The following is an 18887-nucleotide window of genomic DNA, read 5'->3' on the forward strand; positions in this document are numbered from 1 at the left end:
CTGTGTGGCTTTGGAGGAGTTAAGTAACCTCTCTGGTCCTCCTTTCCCTCGTCTGTGCAGCGGAGGTGATGACGCCCAGATGGTGGGTGCCCTGAGTACCAAATGAGCCCGTGTGGGGAAAGCACGGCGTCCAGTCTGGGTTTGGAGCAGAACAGGGCCTGCTTGTTTCCCCTTCCGAAGAGAGGGCTCTGGTTCTGGTGGCCCAAACAGATGGAGCGGGGACGGAGTGTATGCAGAGGTCCGGTCAGGTTTTCATAGAAGCTTGTGAGCGAGGGCCTGACCAGTTGAAGTCCCAGGGAGGCAAGAGCAAGGCCATCTCCAGTTTCGGGACCTGGGGACTGGTCGGGCATGTGCGGGGCAGGGAGGAGCGTCCCGTTGGGGACGCTGCATCTGCGAGCTGCCTAGTTCTGAAGTGTCCTGGGGATAGCTGAGTTCTGGGGCTACACTCGGTCAAGAGGCCTGGCTGGACGCTTAGGCAGACGTGGCAGTGGCTAACAGCAGTCACCTCGAGGAGCATCGTCAGCGGAGGTGAGGCATGTGCCCCATTCAAGGGTTGAGCCGAAGGAGAGGCCCGCTTAGGAAACGCAGAAAAGGAGGCAGGGAGGTGAGGGGTGGCCCCGGAGGCCAGGAGTGTGAGCATGCGCTGCCCAAGGGGTGGCGCGCCTGCCTCGGAGGTGCTGGCCACCTGGCCCGTCAGGTAGCAGGCCCTGGGGCCTGTGCCAGAGCCGCACAGCGAGCTGCAGGTGGGGAGGCCGCACCCTGGGAACGGGGCAGTAGCTGGGACGGGAGAGCTAAGCAAGGCTTAAGGCAGCGGCTCTGAGGGATGCTGTGAGCGAAGGGCAGCTGGAACGAGGGCCGAGCAAGGGGGAGGCCTGGTGGGAAGGCAGGTGGGCTTCTGAGGAGGAGGGTGGCAGGAGTGGGAGGGACAAGGGAAGGAGAAATTCTGAGAAGAAGGGACAGTGGGCACTCAAGGCCCAGCAAAGTTGGGGAGCCATTGACCTGCAGTGCTCGGTGGCCGTGGCAGAGCAGAGATATCAGACGCAGGAGCGGGGCTGGGTGGAGCCTGCAGGGTGGGGCAGGACAGGAGCGAGTGGCTGTGGCACGAAGGAGTGAGGGGTTCGGGCTCAGGGGATGCGACTTTGATGAAGCTGTCCAACTCTGCAGGCGGGGACTCTTAAAATTATTGATCGGAAGAAGCACATATTTAAACTTGCTCAGGGAGAATATATTGCTCCTGAGAAGATTGAGAACATCTACATCCGGAGTGAGCCCGTGGCACAGACTTTTGTGCACGGGGACAGCTTACAGGTGAGTGCCCTGCCTTCAGCCCACCCCCCTCCGCCCCCCTCCCCCCATGTGGCCTGCTGGAGAGTGTAGTTATCTCAGGATGGCTTCCTACGTATTCAGTAATTGATTAAAGCGATAAACATTAATTTCGTATCAGACACCAGTATTCCCCTATATATTAGACTATGAGAGAAAATTCCTTTTTAAGGGAGAAATCTTAATTGCTTAGGGTTTGATAAAATGCATTTAAGTAGTAAGTTGCTTGAAGTAGTAGTAAGAGACACTAGCACTACTTTTAACTTTCTGCGTTTAATAATTTTTCAAATTTTCAACTAGAGTTGACATATAATATTAATTAGTTTCAGGTGTACCACCCACTGATTTGATATTTACATAACTTACAAAGTGATTACCCCAGTAAGTCTAGTGTCCATCTGTTGTCATACATAGTTACTACAGTATTATTGACTGTATTCCCTATGCTGTCCCCGCTCCTTATGGATGCTACTTGAACTAATGCTCTACCTACTTCCAAGAGGAATATTGAAGTAAGATGCTGAGGCAAGATTCAGGGTTTCTACTGTTTAGACTTTGAAATATGCAAATAACCTTTACAGATAAATAGGTATAATATTGCAAGTAATGGCACTGATGATGATATAGCTTAATATATTAAACTAATAGGTTAATTTATATGGTTTAGGATTAAATTATTTGGAGAGGGTTTATTTTTATTCTGCTTTCAACATCATTTAGATTTGAAGTCAGAAATATCACTGTGAATACAGTCTTTGCATTCATTGGATTTCTATAATTAAATATTATGGCATTATCTTTCATAACTTAATGAACCATATTAAGGAAATGGAGGACCATATTAATTAACAGTTTTAAAATGGTCAGGAAGTCCTGAGAAATACATATTTTGGTTCAGAGAGTTGATGGTTAGCATCCTGACGAGGTACACATTTGAGGTTAGCGTGAGAATCAAAGATGCATGTAGGTCTAACTTCACTGATTCTTCATCTCCTTAAGTTTATTCCTTACGAATTTTTTTACAAAGTTAGGAAAAATAGATCAGAAAATAAACCATCAAGAATGTGTGATGTATTGATGGAAATGTTTCATAACAGAAGACATACACTTATTTTTAGAAAAGGGTGGCATCTGAGAAATACCGAGAGATTATTTTTGGAGCTAGACCACAAATAACCACTTTAAAAGCTTTTGTCAGTAATATAATATTGTATGCCAACTATACTTCAATAAATTTAAGGAAAAAATATGAGGGCTTTTGTGACTTAAAAAAAGCTTTTGTCAATTTTGGTAAAATTGTTTTATCTTGCTGGTTGATGTATCTTGTAATACTAGTATCTTAATTCTGTATCTATATCAAAATTTTTATAATGTCCTTAGGAAAAATATTGAAATAAATATGGCAGAGTAGGAACGACTGCGTTTTCATGACTTGCTTTTCTTTGGTGGGATTGCAGACCTTTCTGGTGGGCATCGTTGTGCCCGACCCGGAAGTCATCCCCTCCTGGGCACAGAAGAGGGGAATCGAAGGCACATATGCAGAGCTCTGTGCAAACAAGGTCTGTACCGCGGGGCTGTTTCTGAAGGTTGCTGGATCTTTTATGATGCTGCGTAATGGAAAGAGAGAGAAGCAGTAGACGGGCAAAACCGGAGCATGCAGGGAAATTTCTAACTTCATAAATGGTGGGAGTCCTAAATCAGAAGCTCGTCTCTCTTTGTTGTTGAAGGAACTCACTCTTCTTCTTAGAAAGTTGGGTGAATGATTGAATTTTAGAGCCAGGAGCCGTCACAGGAAGCTTGTCCAGCCCTCTCGTTCTGCACCTCACAGCAGGGTCCAGAGAGGGTGGCAGCCTGCCCACGGCCACACAGCCGGCTGGCAGAGGGGTCAGATGTGCGCATAGGCCCTCTGGCTCGCTGGCCTGCTCTCCCCAAGTGTGAGGTGGATTTTGTATCTATCTCCTGGGCTTAGAGAGATGGTCGTGGAATTGAAAAAGTAGCACATTTCTTCCTGCTTAGAGCGTTAGGCCCTCACACCTTGCAGGAGCCTCATGCTACAGCGAGGGCGCCGTGGAAGAGGGTCTCTGCGTGCTGGCTCAGCATCGGCCCCTCCAGTCGCACGCCTGTTTCTCAGCTGCGACCACAGAGCCTCTCGCTTCCTCTAGGCCCTGGGCTCTTCTGGGGGTGACAGGGCCCCTGGGACTCGCCAGGCTGACCAGAGGGCCACTTACAAACATCAGGTGGTTGGCTTGGGGTGATGAACACACCATACAATATATACCTGAAACCTTTATAATTTTATTAACCAATGTCATCCCAATAAATTCAATATAAAATAAAATCAAGTGGTCCCTTAGCCTGTCACTCCTTCGGGCATGCCCATTACTGAGCTTGCCAGATGAGAGGTATGCTCCCAGGGAGTGTCCGCCCCCGTTGGGGGGTGGAGGGGGTAGTGTGTTGCTGTGAAGTGTGTTTTTGGTTTTGTAATTTTGCCTATATGGTTCAATTCAGGAGCTGAAGAAAGCCATTTTGGAAGATATGGTGAGGTTAGGAAAAGAAAGCGGACTCCATTCTTTTGAACAGGTAACTATAGCCTTCCCTACAGTTGTTACAGCCCTTTGAAAAGAGATGAAAATTAAGCTAAGCCACAGTGACCCCGACCTCGACCGCCCCCCGCCCCAGTGCTGTGGCCGGCAGGCAGGCTTTGCACCCGTGCAGCCCCGAAGGCCTGTTCCAGGCTCACCGCCACAGCCTATGTCCTGGACTAAAATGGGTCATAGATCGAGCGAGGCTGCCCGCTGTCCTCAGAGTCACAGTCATGCAGAAAGCTGAAACACGACCTCAGCCGTCCCTGCTGGGTCACGTGGGCACGGTCTGTCCCCAAGCTGCCTGCCCCGTCCAGACCAGGGCCTGGTCTTATTTTTATTTTCATGGGGACACTCTTCTTGGCTGCAGCAGGCAAGCTTACTTGGTAGGACCTGGGAAAAACTGGGCTCCACGGGCCAATGACGTGTTAGCACAGCACGCCTTCTGCAAGGAGGGAGGGACAAGGAGTAGGCTGGGAGGGGACCGGCAGTTCTCTCAGGCCTTTGTCTGTGCGAGCTTGCGGTTCCTACCGTAGCTGAATTCAAAAGCATGCTCGATCCTACTTACATGTACCATTTATACATCCTCTTTAGTCAAAAATACAAGAAGAAAAATTCATCAAGCAGGAAAATACATTGATTTTTTAAATTTTTCTACTATGTAATTAATATGACTGTTTTTCATAAAATTTTCTTTCTCCAATAGGGTCGCCAAATACAATATGAGGAATCTGTATGTTCATTTTGATGATAACCTAAAACATTTTTAAACCAGTTTTAAATATAAAGCTCTTAGATCAGTTACTTGAAACTAAGAAACATTTCCACAGTTTAAGAATTTTTTTTTTTAAGTTTCAAACTGAGGAAATCTAAACATAGTTTCAGGGTGTGAGAAAATTGTTTTTCTTTTGAAATAGATCTTTACATTAACCTACTTTAAGAAACACTGCTTTGCTCTCATCTGACAGCATGTTTTAGGGCAAATAAGGCCTGGATGAGTAAGTCTCCATAAAATTATAAAAGTAGAAATTGTAAAATCTGAGGCACTCAGGCAAGTTATATTTATCTTTCTGAATGAGTCAATTCTGGCATAATAGTTACTTAAATTTCTAAATTCGGTACAACTGACATCATTGCCCTTCCATAAGGGAAGCTGTTGACCGGATGATACGATCACATTAAGCAGGGGCCGCAGGTGGGTGGACGGCCTGGCTGGTCCTCCCTGCGTGCTCATCGAAGGCTCTGAGGGCACTGGGCGTGCTCCGGGCCTGGGCCCAGGTTTGCTGAAGTGATGAGTTTCTGTGATTCCTAAAGCCGGCACGCCCCCTGCTGGGCTTGGGATGTATGACTTGCCCCAGGGCCCATGGAGAAAGATAACATCTAGAATCGCCCTCCTGGAAAAAGACCACCAACTCTTAGGATTAGGCTTAAAACGTACCTTTGGCTACGTTTCGTTTTAACCATTGGGCGAGCTAGAGCTTTCGCTGAGAGGAATTGTGTTCTTGACTTTCCATAAGCCTTAAGCAGAGTTCCTGCTCTAATGATCTGCCCTCGCCATGGTAACGTCAAACACAGAGAAGCCATGTGACGTCCCTAAGGCCTGTTACTGCCAAGACTGTCACCCCCCTGTTGGTCCGTGGCATCCTCCCTGCCACAGCCAGCGTGTGCCCTCGGCCGACCACAGGAGAACACAAACCAGGCCTCACGCCTGAGGAGGGTCCGCTGCTGTTGCAAAGGTCAACAGAAACTGAGTGAATCCATAACCCATCGCCATCCCATCCTTTTCCTTATTCCTCAAATACGCAGGAGCAATTAAGGCTTAACACTAGCTTTTGAAGAAACACACACACATAGATACCCAAGCCCAAAGCATAAATCATTCAACAAAAGCTTCAAGAGTACAGGTTTATTGGGCAAGGTTGATATGAATTAAACTTTGAATTAGATTTTTAAAAATTAATGTAATTTAATTTATAGAAACAGACAATTCCTGGAACCAAGCCAACAATTATTAATTTATGGAGATCTTTGGAAGATATATTTTAATGAGTAGAAAGAAAGCATTTAAAGTAAATACCAATAACTTTAAAACTTAGGTACCTGGGGAGTATTTGAGCATACTTAACTGTGATTTTACCATTTTCTTGACTTTTATATGCTTTACTAGTTGGCATAAGCAATTCAAAGTGAACTTGGACACTTAATAGATTTTTCAAATTCTGACTGGGAAGCCTTCATTAAAAATATTTTATTGTATTTCCTGTTCATTGAAATGAATACTTACCTAATCAATAAGCCTTTAAGTTAGAAATGAATTGAACATTTTCCTAATTAATTTAAATGTTGTTTTCCACTTTATTCTTCTGTCCTAATCACCATGTTTATTACCTACAAGCAATATTGCATGTTAAAAGTATTTCATTAAGTAATACCATTGAAAAATTTTAAATACTGTGTTTCTTCAAAATTAAGAAAAGTGTGTTCTAATGAGTTAGCATAAATTGACACTTTTCAGGTATCTTATTCCAATACAATATTTAAATGGTACATTACTTCTAAATTTTAAAATGCCTGTAGAACCACTTTTCAGTGACAAGAGTATAGTTTCAGAGCAAAGGCTAACGATGTGTATCCTCTCTTTCCTGAACAAAACACATGCTTATTACATTCACTGCGTTTCATTTCTGTATCAGGCATAAAGGGAGATTATACTCCTTTTTCACACTTGACAGTTTAGTTGTATTAGAAAATATATAATTATTTATAAAAAATGAAAATTGGTTTTACCATTGGTTTACTTCTTCAAAAACTATAGCTTGGTGACCCACAGCTAAAGACAGTGCTGGACAGCTTGTGCGACCCATCTCTTTCCCACTTATTGACTAGGCTTTAGTTGTTGGAGCAGCTTGTCTAGGTGTTTTCATGGGAGAATTCGCATAGACCCAGGGCTGTAGTCGGACTGGAGCAGGGGCGCCCCTCTGATCGCTCCCTGAGGGGCTGAGAGCTGAGCGGAGGGCCGTGCGGCCTGGTGACGCTCACACAGGGCCTCCTTGGGGAGTCAGCCTGAACTGCAGACGCCCCACCACCCCTTTGCGCTTGCTGCAGGGAGCAGGTCTGCTGGACATTCAGAATCTACCCGCGGATGCCGTCCGTTCTTCCTAAGGTCACGCTGTTTTCTTTCACCTGCTGCATACCATCTAAATAGCGCCGTGTAGCTCTCCCTATGAAACCTCTCTTCCCTGAACTGTATTGCTTTCAGCTTCTGCTTCTCACTGCTGGAGTTTCAAGGCTGCCGGCCCCCAGCGCGTACTGAATACAGACTCTTGTCCCAGTTACACGGCGTTCTCCACGTGCTGCTGGGAGGCAGAGGGGCTGGAGCCAGGCTGCCGGGGCACCGTGGAGATCACATCTTGGCATTCGCATCTCCTTCTAAAATTATATAATTAATTCCACTTACAAAAGGAGGTGGTTAGCTGGTTTGCACTTGCCAAGCGCCTTTATGTGATACTGTTTCTATCAGAAGGGCACTTTGTTAAAAGTTGAGGACATTTGCACTGTCAGTTTTTCAATTTTTCATTTCACGATGATGAGCTCGAGTTAGGAAGTTAAATCAGTGCATGTAGGATTAAGTTTAAGTTAAATCGTGTGCATGTTTTCTTCAGGCTAACTGGTTTTGTCATCAAATGGTGATCCCCAAACTTGTTTAAATGGCAGAACTCAGATGACACCTCGCATGAAAGTGAAGCATGTGCCAAACCTAAGAGCCACGGTGTTCCGGGGGTTCTGGGCTTGAGCCGGAGCCTCTCTTCCCCGCTCCTTCCTGCCAAGCCCCTCATTTCATCCCTCCCCCACCTGCTCCCACACCTCTGCCTCTCCCCCACCTCACCCCACCCCTGCCTACCTCCACCCACCTCAGCACTGGCCTCATCAGAACCCCTACTTCTCAGTGCACTGTAGTCTGGAAACAGCTTCCTCGCAACCTGCTTCCAGTGAATTTGGGGTCCCCTAGGGTGGTTTGTGTTTGATAAAAACAAATTAGGAAAAAAGTACTCCAGAGAGTCCAGAAAACACCTATTCCCTATCAACACCTTGCCTCTCTGAACCTTGACTCATTTTGAAACATTTGATAATAACCCCTTTTAGCCCAGATTTCCAGCTATTTATGTTGGGTATCCAAATAGAAACCATTTTACTGTGTGAAGTCAAGTTGAGGCAGCTGCCTGGAAGGCTAGCTCTCGTTTTAGCCGAAGTCCTCTCCTGCAACCCCCTGCGCATGAAACCCTGAAAACGCTATTCTTTGTAGAAAAAGTGAATCCTCCATTTGAACAAATTTATAAGAGAGAAAGATGAATCTGATTTATTAATGCTGTGTTCATTGGAAAACTTTCACATTTTTAAATTACAAGCATGGGTAAAAAAGCCAAGATTTGTTAAAAATTAAAGCTTTTTAAGAAGTTGGAAGTATAGCTGTTTTAGAGGTGATCTTTGTATATTGAGTTTTTGATCTGAAAAATCGGTGAATGCAATAGTTTTCTGAGCAAAGAATTCTTTGTCATCTCAGAATACCCACCTGTCAGGGCACTAGACTATTAGCATCAGAGATTTTGAAAACTATCAACAATATTCTGAATTTTTGCAACCATTTGCATACATTGGGTTTTTTCCAATTTTTTATTGTGGTAAAATACAAGTAAGATAAAATTTATCATTTTGACCAGCTTTAAGTGTACAGTTGAGTGGTGTTAGATGCATTTGTAATATTGTACAATCATCTGTCTCCATAATTCTTTTCATCTTGTAAAACTGAAACCATGTAGTGTCATTAAACAATAACTCCCAGTTCCGCACCGCCCCCTCCCAGCCACTGGCAGCCACCATTTTACTTTCTGTCTCTGTGACTTTGACCACTACCAGTACTCATGTAAGTGGAATCATACAGTATTTGTCTTTTGGTGACTGGCTTATTTCACTCAGCTTAATGTCCTCAAGATTCATCCATATTATAGTCTATGTTAGAATCGTCTTCCTTTTTAAAGTGAATAATGTTCCATTGTATGTATATAACACATTCAGCTTATTCATTCATTCACTGGTGGACATTTGGCTTCTTTCCACATTTTAGCTATTGTGAATAATGCTTCTATGAACATGGCTGTGCAATTATCTTTTGGAAACGCTGCTTTCAATTCCATTTCTGGGATATAGCCAGAAGTGGATTACTGGGTCATATGGTAATTCTATTTTTAATTTTTTGAGGAACGCCATACTGTTTTCCACAGAGGCTGCACCACTTTACATTCCTGCCAACAATGTAAAAGGTTTTCAATTTCTCTATATCTTCACTTTTTATTTTCTGTTTTTTGGATGATAGCCATCCTACTGGGTATGAGGTGGTGTATGCATTGATTTTTGGAGCAAGTCATTTCCTAACCGTATCCTTGATGTTTTTTATTTTTTAGTTATATTTTACTGATTGTGCTATTACAGTTGTCCTGATTTTCCCCCCTTTTATGCCCCTCCACCCAGCTCCCCCCACTCCCTCAGGCAGTCCCCCTTCTATATTGTCCATGTCCATGGGTCATGCATACAAGTTCTTTGGCTACTCCATTTCCTATACCGTACTTTACATCCCCATGGCTATTCTGTAGCTACCTGCTTGTGCTTCTTAATCCCTTCACCTCTTTGTCCATTTCCCCACGCCCTCCTCCCATCTGGCAACTATTGCTCCAAGATTCTGTCTCTGTTTTTGTTTGCTTAGTTTGTTTTTTAGATTTAATTATTGATAGATATGTATTTTTGCCACTTTATTGTTCATAGTTTGGATCTTCTTCCTCTTAAATAAGTCCCTTTAACATTTCATATAATAATGATTTGGTGATGATGAACTCCTTTAGTTTTTTCTTGCCTGGGAAGCTCTTTATCTGCCCTTCAATTCTAAATGATGGCTCTGCTGGGTAGAGCAATCTTGGCTGTAGGTTCCTGCTTTTCATGACTTTGAATATGTATTGCCAGTCCCTTCTAGCCTGCAAAGTTTCATTTGAGAAATCAGCTGACAGTCTTATGGAAACTGCCCTGTAGGTAACTGACTTCTTTTCTCTTGATGCTTTTAAGATTCTCTTTTTATCTCTAACCTTTGGCCTTCTAATTATGATGTGTCTTGGGGTGGCCTCTTTGCACCCATCTTGTTGGGACTCTCTGTGCTTCCTGGATTTGCATGTCTATTTCCTTCACCAAATTAAGGAAGTTTTCTTTCATTATTTTTTCAAATGGATTTCCAATTTCTTGCTCTTTTTCTTCTTCTGGCACCTCTATGATGTGGATGTTGGACCTCTTGAAGTTGTCCCAGAGGCTTATATCCTCTTTTTTTTGGGGGGGGGGATTCTTTTTTCCTCTTGTTCTGATTGGTTGATTTTTGCTTCTTTATGTTCCAAATCATCAATTTACTTCTCAGCTTCATCTACTCTACTGTTGTTTCCCTGTAAATTGTTCTTTATTTCATGTATCCTTCATGTCTGACTGGATCTTTTTAATGCTGTTGATGTTCTAAGTTCCCTGGGCATCCTTATAACCAGTATTTTTAACTCTGCATATGATAGATTGCTTATCTCCATTTCATTCAGGTCTTTTTCTGGAGTTTTAATCTGTTCTTTTGTTTGGGCCACATTTCTTTGTCTCCTCATTTTGGCAGCCTTCCTGTGTTTGTTTCTATGTATTAGGTAGCGCTCCTTTGACTCTTTGTCTTGGTAATGTGACCTAATGCAGTAGGTGTCCTATAGGATCCAATGGCACAACCTCCCCTATGACCCAATCTGGTGATAGGGGAAGTGCTCCCTTTGTGTGGGCTGAGTACTCCCTCTTTTTGTAGAGCCTTGATTGCTGTAGGCAGATCAATGGGAGGGATTTACCCAGGCCAGTAAGCTGCAGGGACTGGCTGTGACCACTGACCACCAACCTCCACCCTCTGTGGATCATCAGCTGTGCAGGGCAGGGTGGTGGTGCTCCGATGTTGTCTGTAGCCGTCCACTGGGTGCGCTGGCCCTGGGATTTCCCAAGTGGTGCAGGCCAAGGTCAGCCCGCACCTGTGTTTTGCCTGGGGCCACCTTACCTGAGCTATAAAGCGATCTGAGATGGCTGCTACTTGTGCTGGGCTTGGAGATTCCCAAGTGAAGCCAAGCTGTGAATCTAGGCTGGCTGCTGGTCTTGCTGGGCCTGGGACTCACTGAGGCCAACTGTGGCTTGTTTGAGAGGATTTAGGAAGTTGTGCAGCATGAGCCAAGACCAGCCATTTATATGGAAAAGCAGCCATTGGGCCCATAGTTTGGGTGTGGCAGAGCCTCTGGGGATCTGCACAATGGGTCAAACAGTGCTGGCCAGGCTGATGGAGTCTCAGATATGGCACCATCTTGTCAGCTCTGTGGCCGTATCGGGGGAGGGTTTAGAAAAGGAACAATGGCCTCTGCTCACCTTGATGCCAGACACTTCAGGTCCTCCCTGTATGTCACTGGAGCCTTTCAAGCCACTACCCTGATGCTGGAGCTCAAAGGGAGTGAGTCTGAGTAGGCGAGTCCATGTGTGGGTTCTTTAGGAGGAACTGCTTGGGGCTCCAGAAGTTTTTTCCGCCAACTCAGTATCCACTGGTTTTTGCAGCCAGAAGTTGTGGGGACTCACCTTCCTAGCACTGGAACCCTGGGCTTCGGTCCCTGGTGTGGGACTGGGACTCCTAGCTCCTGAAATATCCCTCTCGAATTTTTTCCATGGCACTTGGGTGTGGGACCAGCCTGTTCTGCGTCTATGCCCCTCCTACCAGTCTGGATGGATGTGGTTTCTTTAATTCCACACTTGTCAGACTTCCATTCAACTCGATTTCTGACAGTTCTGAGTGATGGTTGTTCTATATTTCAGTTGTAATTCTGATGGTTGTGTGAAGAGGTGAGCCACTTCGGCCTATGCTGCCATCTTGACCCAAAGTCTCCATTAATTCTCCATTGATTTTACTAAGAGTTCTACGACAGCAGCAGCTGATGCAGCGACCTCTCTCTCTTGTTCTCCTAGCTTTTGTAACCCACATTCCAGTTCTTTCTACTTCTCAAATCACTCCTTCTATGCCTCAAGCCTAGGCTGCCGCTAACGTCCTGCGCACTTACACATCCAGTGTCCAAAGGCCACTTGGTGTCTCACAAGCATTTCATATTGTACATGAATACTTGATCTTTCCACCTCCAAAGAACCTTTCTGCTGCTCCTCCAGTTTTTCTGCTCAAGCAGAAACCTAGAACGATTACTCTCTTTTTCTTTACCACTTAACCAAGCCGATTGTAAGTCGCATCCTTTCTACCGCCAAAATTTATTTCCATCTTCACAGCCAACTTTATAGCCGCAATCCCCATCAGTCGTGCTTCTCGACTAGTCTTCCAGCTTCCACTGTGACCTCACTCCAATCCATTCGTAACAGATTAATCAATCTAAAGAGCCATTCCGGTTCTGTGTCTCACTGCTTAAAGATTATGTTAAAACTTACTTTGAAACTCCCTACCTTAGCATATTAGTCCTTTATAATTTGGTCTGTCCCTCCAGGCTCTTCTCTTCCTCCTTCATGTGTACTATGTGCTTCGGCCTGCACTTGCAATGCCCCAGACATGCTTTGGCACATGTTGCCTCTGCCGAGGGCACCGTCCTCTCCTCAGGCCCTATAGCAGCAACCAGCCCCCTTTCTCGTGCAGCGCTCGCCTGGCTAAAGCCTACTTATCCTTCGGAGTTCAACTCGGGCGTCCCTTTGCAAGGCATCCTGCCCTAGCCTGGGTTAGGTGCTAGATCAGAAACGCATTCGGCTCTAGCAGAAAACCCACAGTGTCTTAAACACACAGGGTGTGTTTTTGTGTTTTCTTTTTTCTCTCACTAAGAAGCCCAAAGATAGGCTGTCCGGGGTAGGTGAAGGTCTTCAAAGACCTACGCTCTGCCAGTCTTTCTGCTTTCCATTCTTAGTTTATTGGCTCATCATCTAGTGGCCACAAGGCGGCTGCTACTACTTTGGACACGGTTCACATTCAAGGAAGGACAAAAAGGAGAGTGGGTGAAGACGGCTGTCTTTGAACCTTTCGTTATGAAAGCTAAACTTTCCCTTCTTGTTAGCCAAAAATGGACCTCATGGCTAGCCCCTCGCTGCAAAGGAGACTGGGAAATCAGGGGAAAGGATCGTCATAATTGGCATAGACTGTTTGGGCCCCAAATCAAATCCGGGTTTGATTAGCATGGGATAAGTAGGGAGTCGGCCCGGGGAAAGCAACTCACTCTGCTGCCAAAGGCGCCCCTCTGCGCTGGCCCCTATCATAGCGGTGTCCCGCGGCAGCATCTCTCATCAGATGGCAAGCTCCACGCGGGCAGGGACCGTGTCTTCTTTGCCTCTCTAGTACCTAACACCGTCCCTGACACAGTAGTTTCTCATTAAGTATCAATTATAGAAAACAACAAAATGAATGTATGTATTTAACAAATATGTTTTGAATTAATTTTCAAAAGCTTATATTATAAATTCATAACCTTGTTTGCCATTTAATGATACGGATCTATTATCTCAACAAAAGCATGGAATTCGGACCTAATTATCAGTCAGGATACACTCTCTTAGAGAGAGTGACATTCCAGGGTTCAGTTCAAGCCCTGATTATAAAATTCTCATAGAACGGACGGTGGCGCTTTCTGCGGAGGCCCCGCGGGAGGAGCCCAGGGAGGCCCTCCTAGGTCAGCTCCCACCTTGCTGGCCGCGCAGGCAGCCTTGCGGAGACGCTGTTTCCCGAGACCTGGGACGTGTCCATGGAAACAGACCGTGTGAACACCAAATCCGATCCGTCCGCGCCTCCCGCCAACAGAGGGGAGTCAATGCCGTGGACGCCTCAGGTCCTCCCCGGACTTTTTATTCCTGCGAGCGGCACACGCTCCGCAGCCACCCAAGTCGAAGCCGGGGAGTCCTCGGGGCTGCCTCCCTCCTTCCTGCGCTCTCCCCGTTTATCTCTTGAGTTGTCCTCAGAACGGCTTCCTCGCCTCTGCCGCTACTCGCAGTGCAGGCCCGCATCTGCTCTCCCGTGGACCGGCCAGATTCTGCGGGTTGGGCTCCCTGCTTCCAGTCTTAACGCTCTTAAAAACCATTTTCACATTTCTCTCGGAGAGACCTTTCTCCAATGTGCGTTCGGCCCTGTCATTGCTCCGCATATTAATCTCCAGTCCCGCGCGTTGCCTCCAGCATCACGTTCTAGCGCCTCCATAAACTGTCCCATCTCCTGCTTCAGCGTCATCTCTCAGCCCCTTTACCTCCTACTGCGTGTAACTCCCAGGAACCATCGGCTTCCTTTCTCCACGCAGCCATTTCGCACTCCCATAGCTTTGTCCTTGGGGTCGCCTCTGCCTAGAAAGCGCCACCCGCCTCCCCCGCCCCGCTTCGCGGGCTGACTTGGTCGGTCCTCAACGCTCGCCGATTTGGATGGGCTGCCCGGCAGCGCCCCTTCCCCGCGTAACCGGGTTCGCGCCTCCACCCTGAGCGGGGCAGGTTGTCTGACGGCCGCCCGGGGTGTCCGCGCTGCCGGGTGTGACCGGGCACTCTCGGGGCGCAGGGCCCCGTTCCACTCTGGGCCCTCGGTGCCCGGCCCAGACTGAGCAACCCATTCGCTTCGGCCAACTGGCTCAGTGAGGGAGTGGGAAGGCAGAGAAGGCAGCTTTCCGATGTGTCAAGTAGGCTGAAATGTTAGTAATGTAACTTTGACTTTTAAATAGGGGCAGAGTTTTTGTGTACCAGTATATCCCCATATGCCTATTTTGATCATGTATGCTATAAATGCTGTGTTGTATTCCTGATAAAGATGTATTCTGCATTTGGTTTTTAGGTTAAAGCCATTCACATCCATTCTGACATGTTCTCAGTTCAAAATGGCTTGCTGACACCAACCCTAAAGGCTAAGAGACGGGAGCTGAGAGAGTACTTCAGAAAACAAATACAAGAGCTTTACTCAGTCTCCATGTGAAGTTCAAGGGAAGTTCTTCTCAGTGCAATGGACTGTGTAGCAATATTATAGTTGTTATTGAAAGTAATGAGTCAGAATGATGCAGCTGAAAATGAACAAGCACGTGACCTTACAATTGAGCCTTTTCTTGTCCTGAGAGATCTTTAACAATATTTTCTCTATCATCACCGAATACACTTTATTTTTATTAAAATGATATTGTAGCAAGCTGCTAAAAATATTGCAAATGGCAATGTAAAAATCAAGACTTTTCTCAAGAACTGTGTACCACTAAAAGAAATATATTCTCAATGTTCTCAGCACTCCTATTAAACATAAAGGAAAAACATAACTGATATATTGTACTTAATTACCTGTGGAATAGTAACCAGATAGAGCAAATATCTAGGCAGTGTGGACTACCTCATTCAATAACTAATTGTCAAAATCACAATTAAATCAGACTTAAAAATTAGAACTGAGTGTACAGAATCACACTAAACAAAACATAACTCACATTTTACACAACTTCAGATTCTTCAAACATGACAGTCCTTGTTGATGTGAAAAAAGTTTTCTCTCTAATTTTTACTTTTATTCATGAAAAATACAAATTCAGATATTCTTAAAACAAATGTTATATTTATATAACATGTTACAAAAATCTTTAAATACATTTTCTCATAAGCTTATTAAAATATTCAGTAACTACCTAGAAAAAAATATAATGTATTAACTACTTCAAGAATAGTGTGTGTATATTCTTGGACTTCTTACCACATGAATTCTAAAAGCTGTCTGTTGTCTCTACAATGAATGGATCTTTGGGGAAGACTTGGGGAAAAAAACCCAGAATTATTCCTCAGGGTGGGCAGCAATTAAAGCACCTATGTTCCTTGCTAGGTTCCTCCAGGCTTCCATTCTCAATGTGTCTGCTCCAAGCCTGGGAAACCCAAAATGGCTATCATTCTGAACAATTTTACTTTTTTTCAGCAAGACTATCAAGGCACAATGTGGGGAGGAAGGAATGTTACTTCCAAATAAAGTAATTTTTCCACAACAATTTTGAAGAATATAAATATCTCCTCGGGGTATAATTCCATTCATAGAATCTTTAAGTGCTTCTAAGCTCTACCACAAAAACCTCTCTTGCATTATGTATTTAGACACTTCTTGCACCTGGGTGTCAACAATTTCATGTAATTAAAGCCCAGTATGAACAGCAATTAAGGTCCAAGCTACAGACTGTCCACCTGCAGAAGGAAACCTCCCTCGGAAAGCATTTTATTTAGAGATGGGACCCTGCGAGCAGAGATGGAGGCGGGGCTCATAGTCCAGAAGCCCCTTCCCCCGGAACAAACCCAGACTGAGTTAAAAGTGCATAATCATGCAGGCCTTCTGGATGGGCGTGCATCAGTGATTATACACTTAAACGCCGGTCTTGGCAAAAGTGAACCACAGCATCGTTGGATGTATTTATCCAGTTTTTTTAATATATATATTGCTTTGGCATATTCTCTTTGCAGACCCATTACTTGCCTTGCACTTACAAGTTGATTTTTTGTAAATGAGCTAGTTCTATGCACATTAATTCAAAGGCATTTCTGAATAAACAAACACTAGAAAATGCCTAAGGCCACATCTGTATAGCATTAATTTTTTATATTTAACATATATTTGACTAATTAAAAATGAAAATCATTACCTGAATTGGACATTTATACTATTTTGAAGGCAAATAGCTTCACATCTTGAAGAAAATGAAACTTTGGAACCAAAGTTGGCTTTGTTTCCAAAAGGATTTTGACAATGTCATATAAGCAAATGATTTAAAATGTATTTTGGTTCTATTTATACCTCATAGAGGTTAGATAAGGTTGATTATGGACACCTTAAGATTTCTTCTTTTTCTGATTTTAAAGCTCTTATATTTCTACCAGCCGTCCTGATCTGTGTGAAATCATCACACTTGGGCCAATAAATTAGTTACTGCAGATGTGCTGAGAAAAGTGAACAGGGAACCCTAAATATATCGCATATACATTTATCTATTCCTCTGTTTAACTCCACTGAATTTTTTTAATAAAGGAGAATGAAACAATATGTATTAATGGAAAAATCCTTTTGCTTCAGATTTCCCAACTTTATTCAGGGGGAAAAAAGTTTGTATTTCTCTTAAACCAATGCAGAGAAAGGCTACGTACTTATAACACTCACCGTCATAGTGGAGGCCAGATGCAAGTTAAGTCTAGAGGTAGAACCAAGATCAGTTCCTTTAGCATAAACACATTCTTAAACATATGACCTTTTACCTGTTTCTCATTCAAATGTGTTCGTAATTCTCACATTTTACAAGTTACTCTTGTGTATATTATAAAATAGAATTACACGATTTTTTTTTTTCATTTTGCTAAAAAAGACATCTCTGTATTGTACTGTGATAACCCCTAGGTGAGAGAGGAAACTCTGACAGGTGTCATGTGTAGGCCTAGGTCCAATTATTAGGAACTCAGGAGGCCAAGGAATGGATCTACCATGTCTCACTTACATAAGCAAGTCAATCTTTCATTCCTAATTTAGGTAAAACAGCAAGCATGAGAAAAAAAATGCTATTTTTATAGTCAGGTGATGTTTTAGCTACTTGAAGTTGGCACTGAACTTGATTGTATTACCCACTGAAGAGCCAATAATCTTATTTTTCTGCGTAAAGAAAATGAATTATTCTTTATTTTTCAAATGTATAAAGCACAAATGTCATCTAGTGATTTAGAATACAAAATACTATGAAATGAATGTAAAGAATGAAAAAAATGTATTTTTGCATGAAAACAGACTACTACTTACAGAATTGCGTAATTATCTCAGGAAAAAAGAATGAATAATCATATACAAAATGGATAAACTATATGTTGAGCTACATTGCTGCATATTCTTGCCTGTTTTTATTTTACGGAAGCATATACAGAAAAGACAAAGCAACCCTGGTAGTCTGAGTTTACTCTCAAGTATGCTGCACAGGCCTGTCTGTGAATCTACAATTAACTGCAGTAAGAATGGGATTAGCATTCAAGAGAGGACAAAGCCCCAAATGAGGAACTTCAGTTAGAATACATGAATGGTTATCACCCAGAGGGTACAGATAAATATCTGAAATACAAGCATTTCTAAACCTGGTCCCAAGTTAAAACGTTTTCATGAAGTGACAATGGCTTTTAAACATTCATTTGACTGGTATTTTAATTTTCCTTGTTAAATCATTGCAACAAGTGCATGGGGGGGCGGGGGGAGAAATGAATATTTTTTGAAGAATTGCTTATTCTACTTTCAATTTTTTAAAAGGAGATTAAAATATTACTTTTTAAACATGCATAAAAGTATCTTAACTCTATTTTAGTTGCTTATAGTAGCATGCATATCAAGTATAAAATGCATTTATGAAAACTTTTGTAAAAAATAAAGATTTTTTTTGTTTCTCAAAGTTGCTTATAATTACTATTTTATATATTTATATCACATAATCCCATGATGCTTGTATATTTGGTAATCATCAATCATAGTGCTTATGGTAAACACGGTATAAAACCACGTCACTAGTCTGCATACCCTACATCCTCTATAAGGGTCCGGTCCCCCAAGAGGCTCTCCTTTGCTTTGCACATTTGCTATTACTGAATTTGTCCTGGATTTAAATCATTGTTATACTTTTAAAAGAACAACTATGGTTCACTCCCAGGTTTCGGTACCAAAAAAATAAAAATAAATAAAAGAAAAATAAAAGAACAGCCCTGGCTGGTGGCTCTCGGTTGGACCATTGTCCCGTATGCCAAAAGGTCACTGGTTCCATTCCCAGTCAGGGCACATGCCCAGGTTTTGGGTTCGGTCTGTGGTCGGGATGTGTACGGGAAGCAACTGATTGATGTATCTCTCTCTCCCTGAAATCAATAAATATATCCCTGGGGGAGAAAAAAAAGAACAAATAACTGTATTCAAAT

The 18887-nt window shown here is 43.6% G+C and overlaps 1 protein-coding gene across 1 annotated transcript in view; it reads left to right on the forward strand.

Moving 5' to 3' along the window:
* ACSL6 (acyl-CoA synthetase long chain family member 6) overlaps positions 1–18226 on the forward strand; it is a 59054-nt gene extending 40828 nt beyond the window's left edge. The window contains exons 18-21 of the mRNA XM_054568499.1: positions 1165–1308; positions 2781–2882; positions 3832–3903; positions 14779–18226. Of these exons, the coding sequence (XP_054424474.1) occupies positions 1165–1308; positions 2781–2882; positions 3832–3903; positions 14779–14916 (456 nt within the window). The 3' untranslated portion in view covers positions 14917–18226. The remainder of the gene's footprint in view (positions 1–1164; positions 1309–2780; positions 2883–3831; positions 3904–14778) is intronic.
* Positions 18227–18887: the final 661 nt, after the last annotated feature.

The sequence above is a fragment of the Pteronotus mesoamericanus genome, unplaced genomic scaffold (assembly GCF_021234165.1).
Source record: "Pteronotus mesoamericanus isolate MK-2021 breed Mesoamerican mustached bat unplaced genomic scaffold, CSHL_Meso_final contig_2, whole genome shotgun sequence".
Lineage (NCBI taxonomy): Eukaryota > Metazoa > Chordata > Mammalia > Chiroptera > Mormoopidae > Pteronotus > Pteronotus mesoamericanus.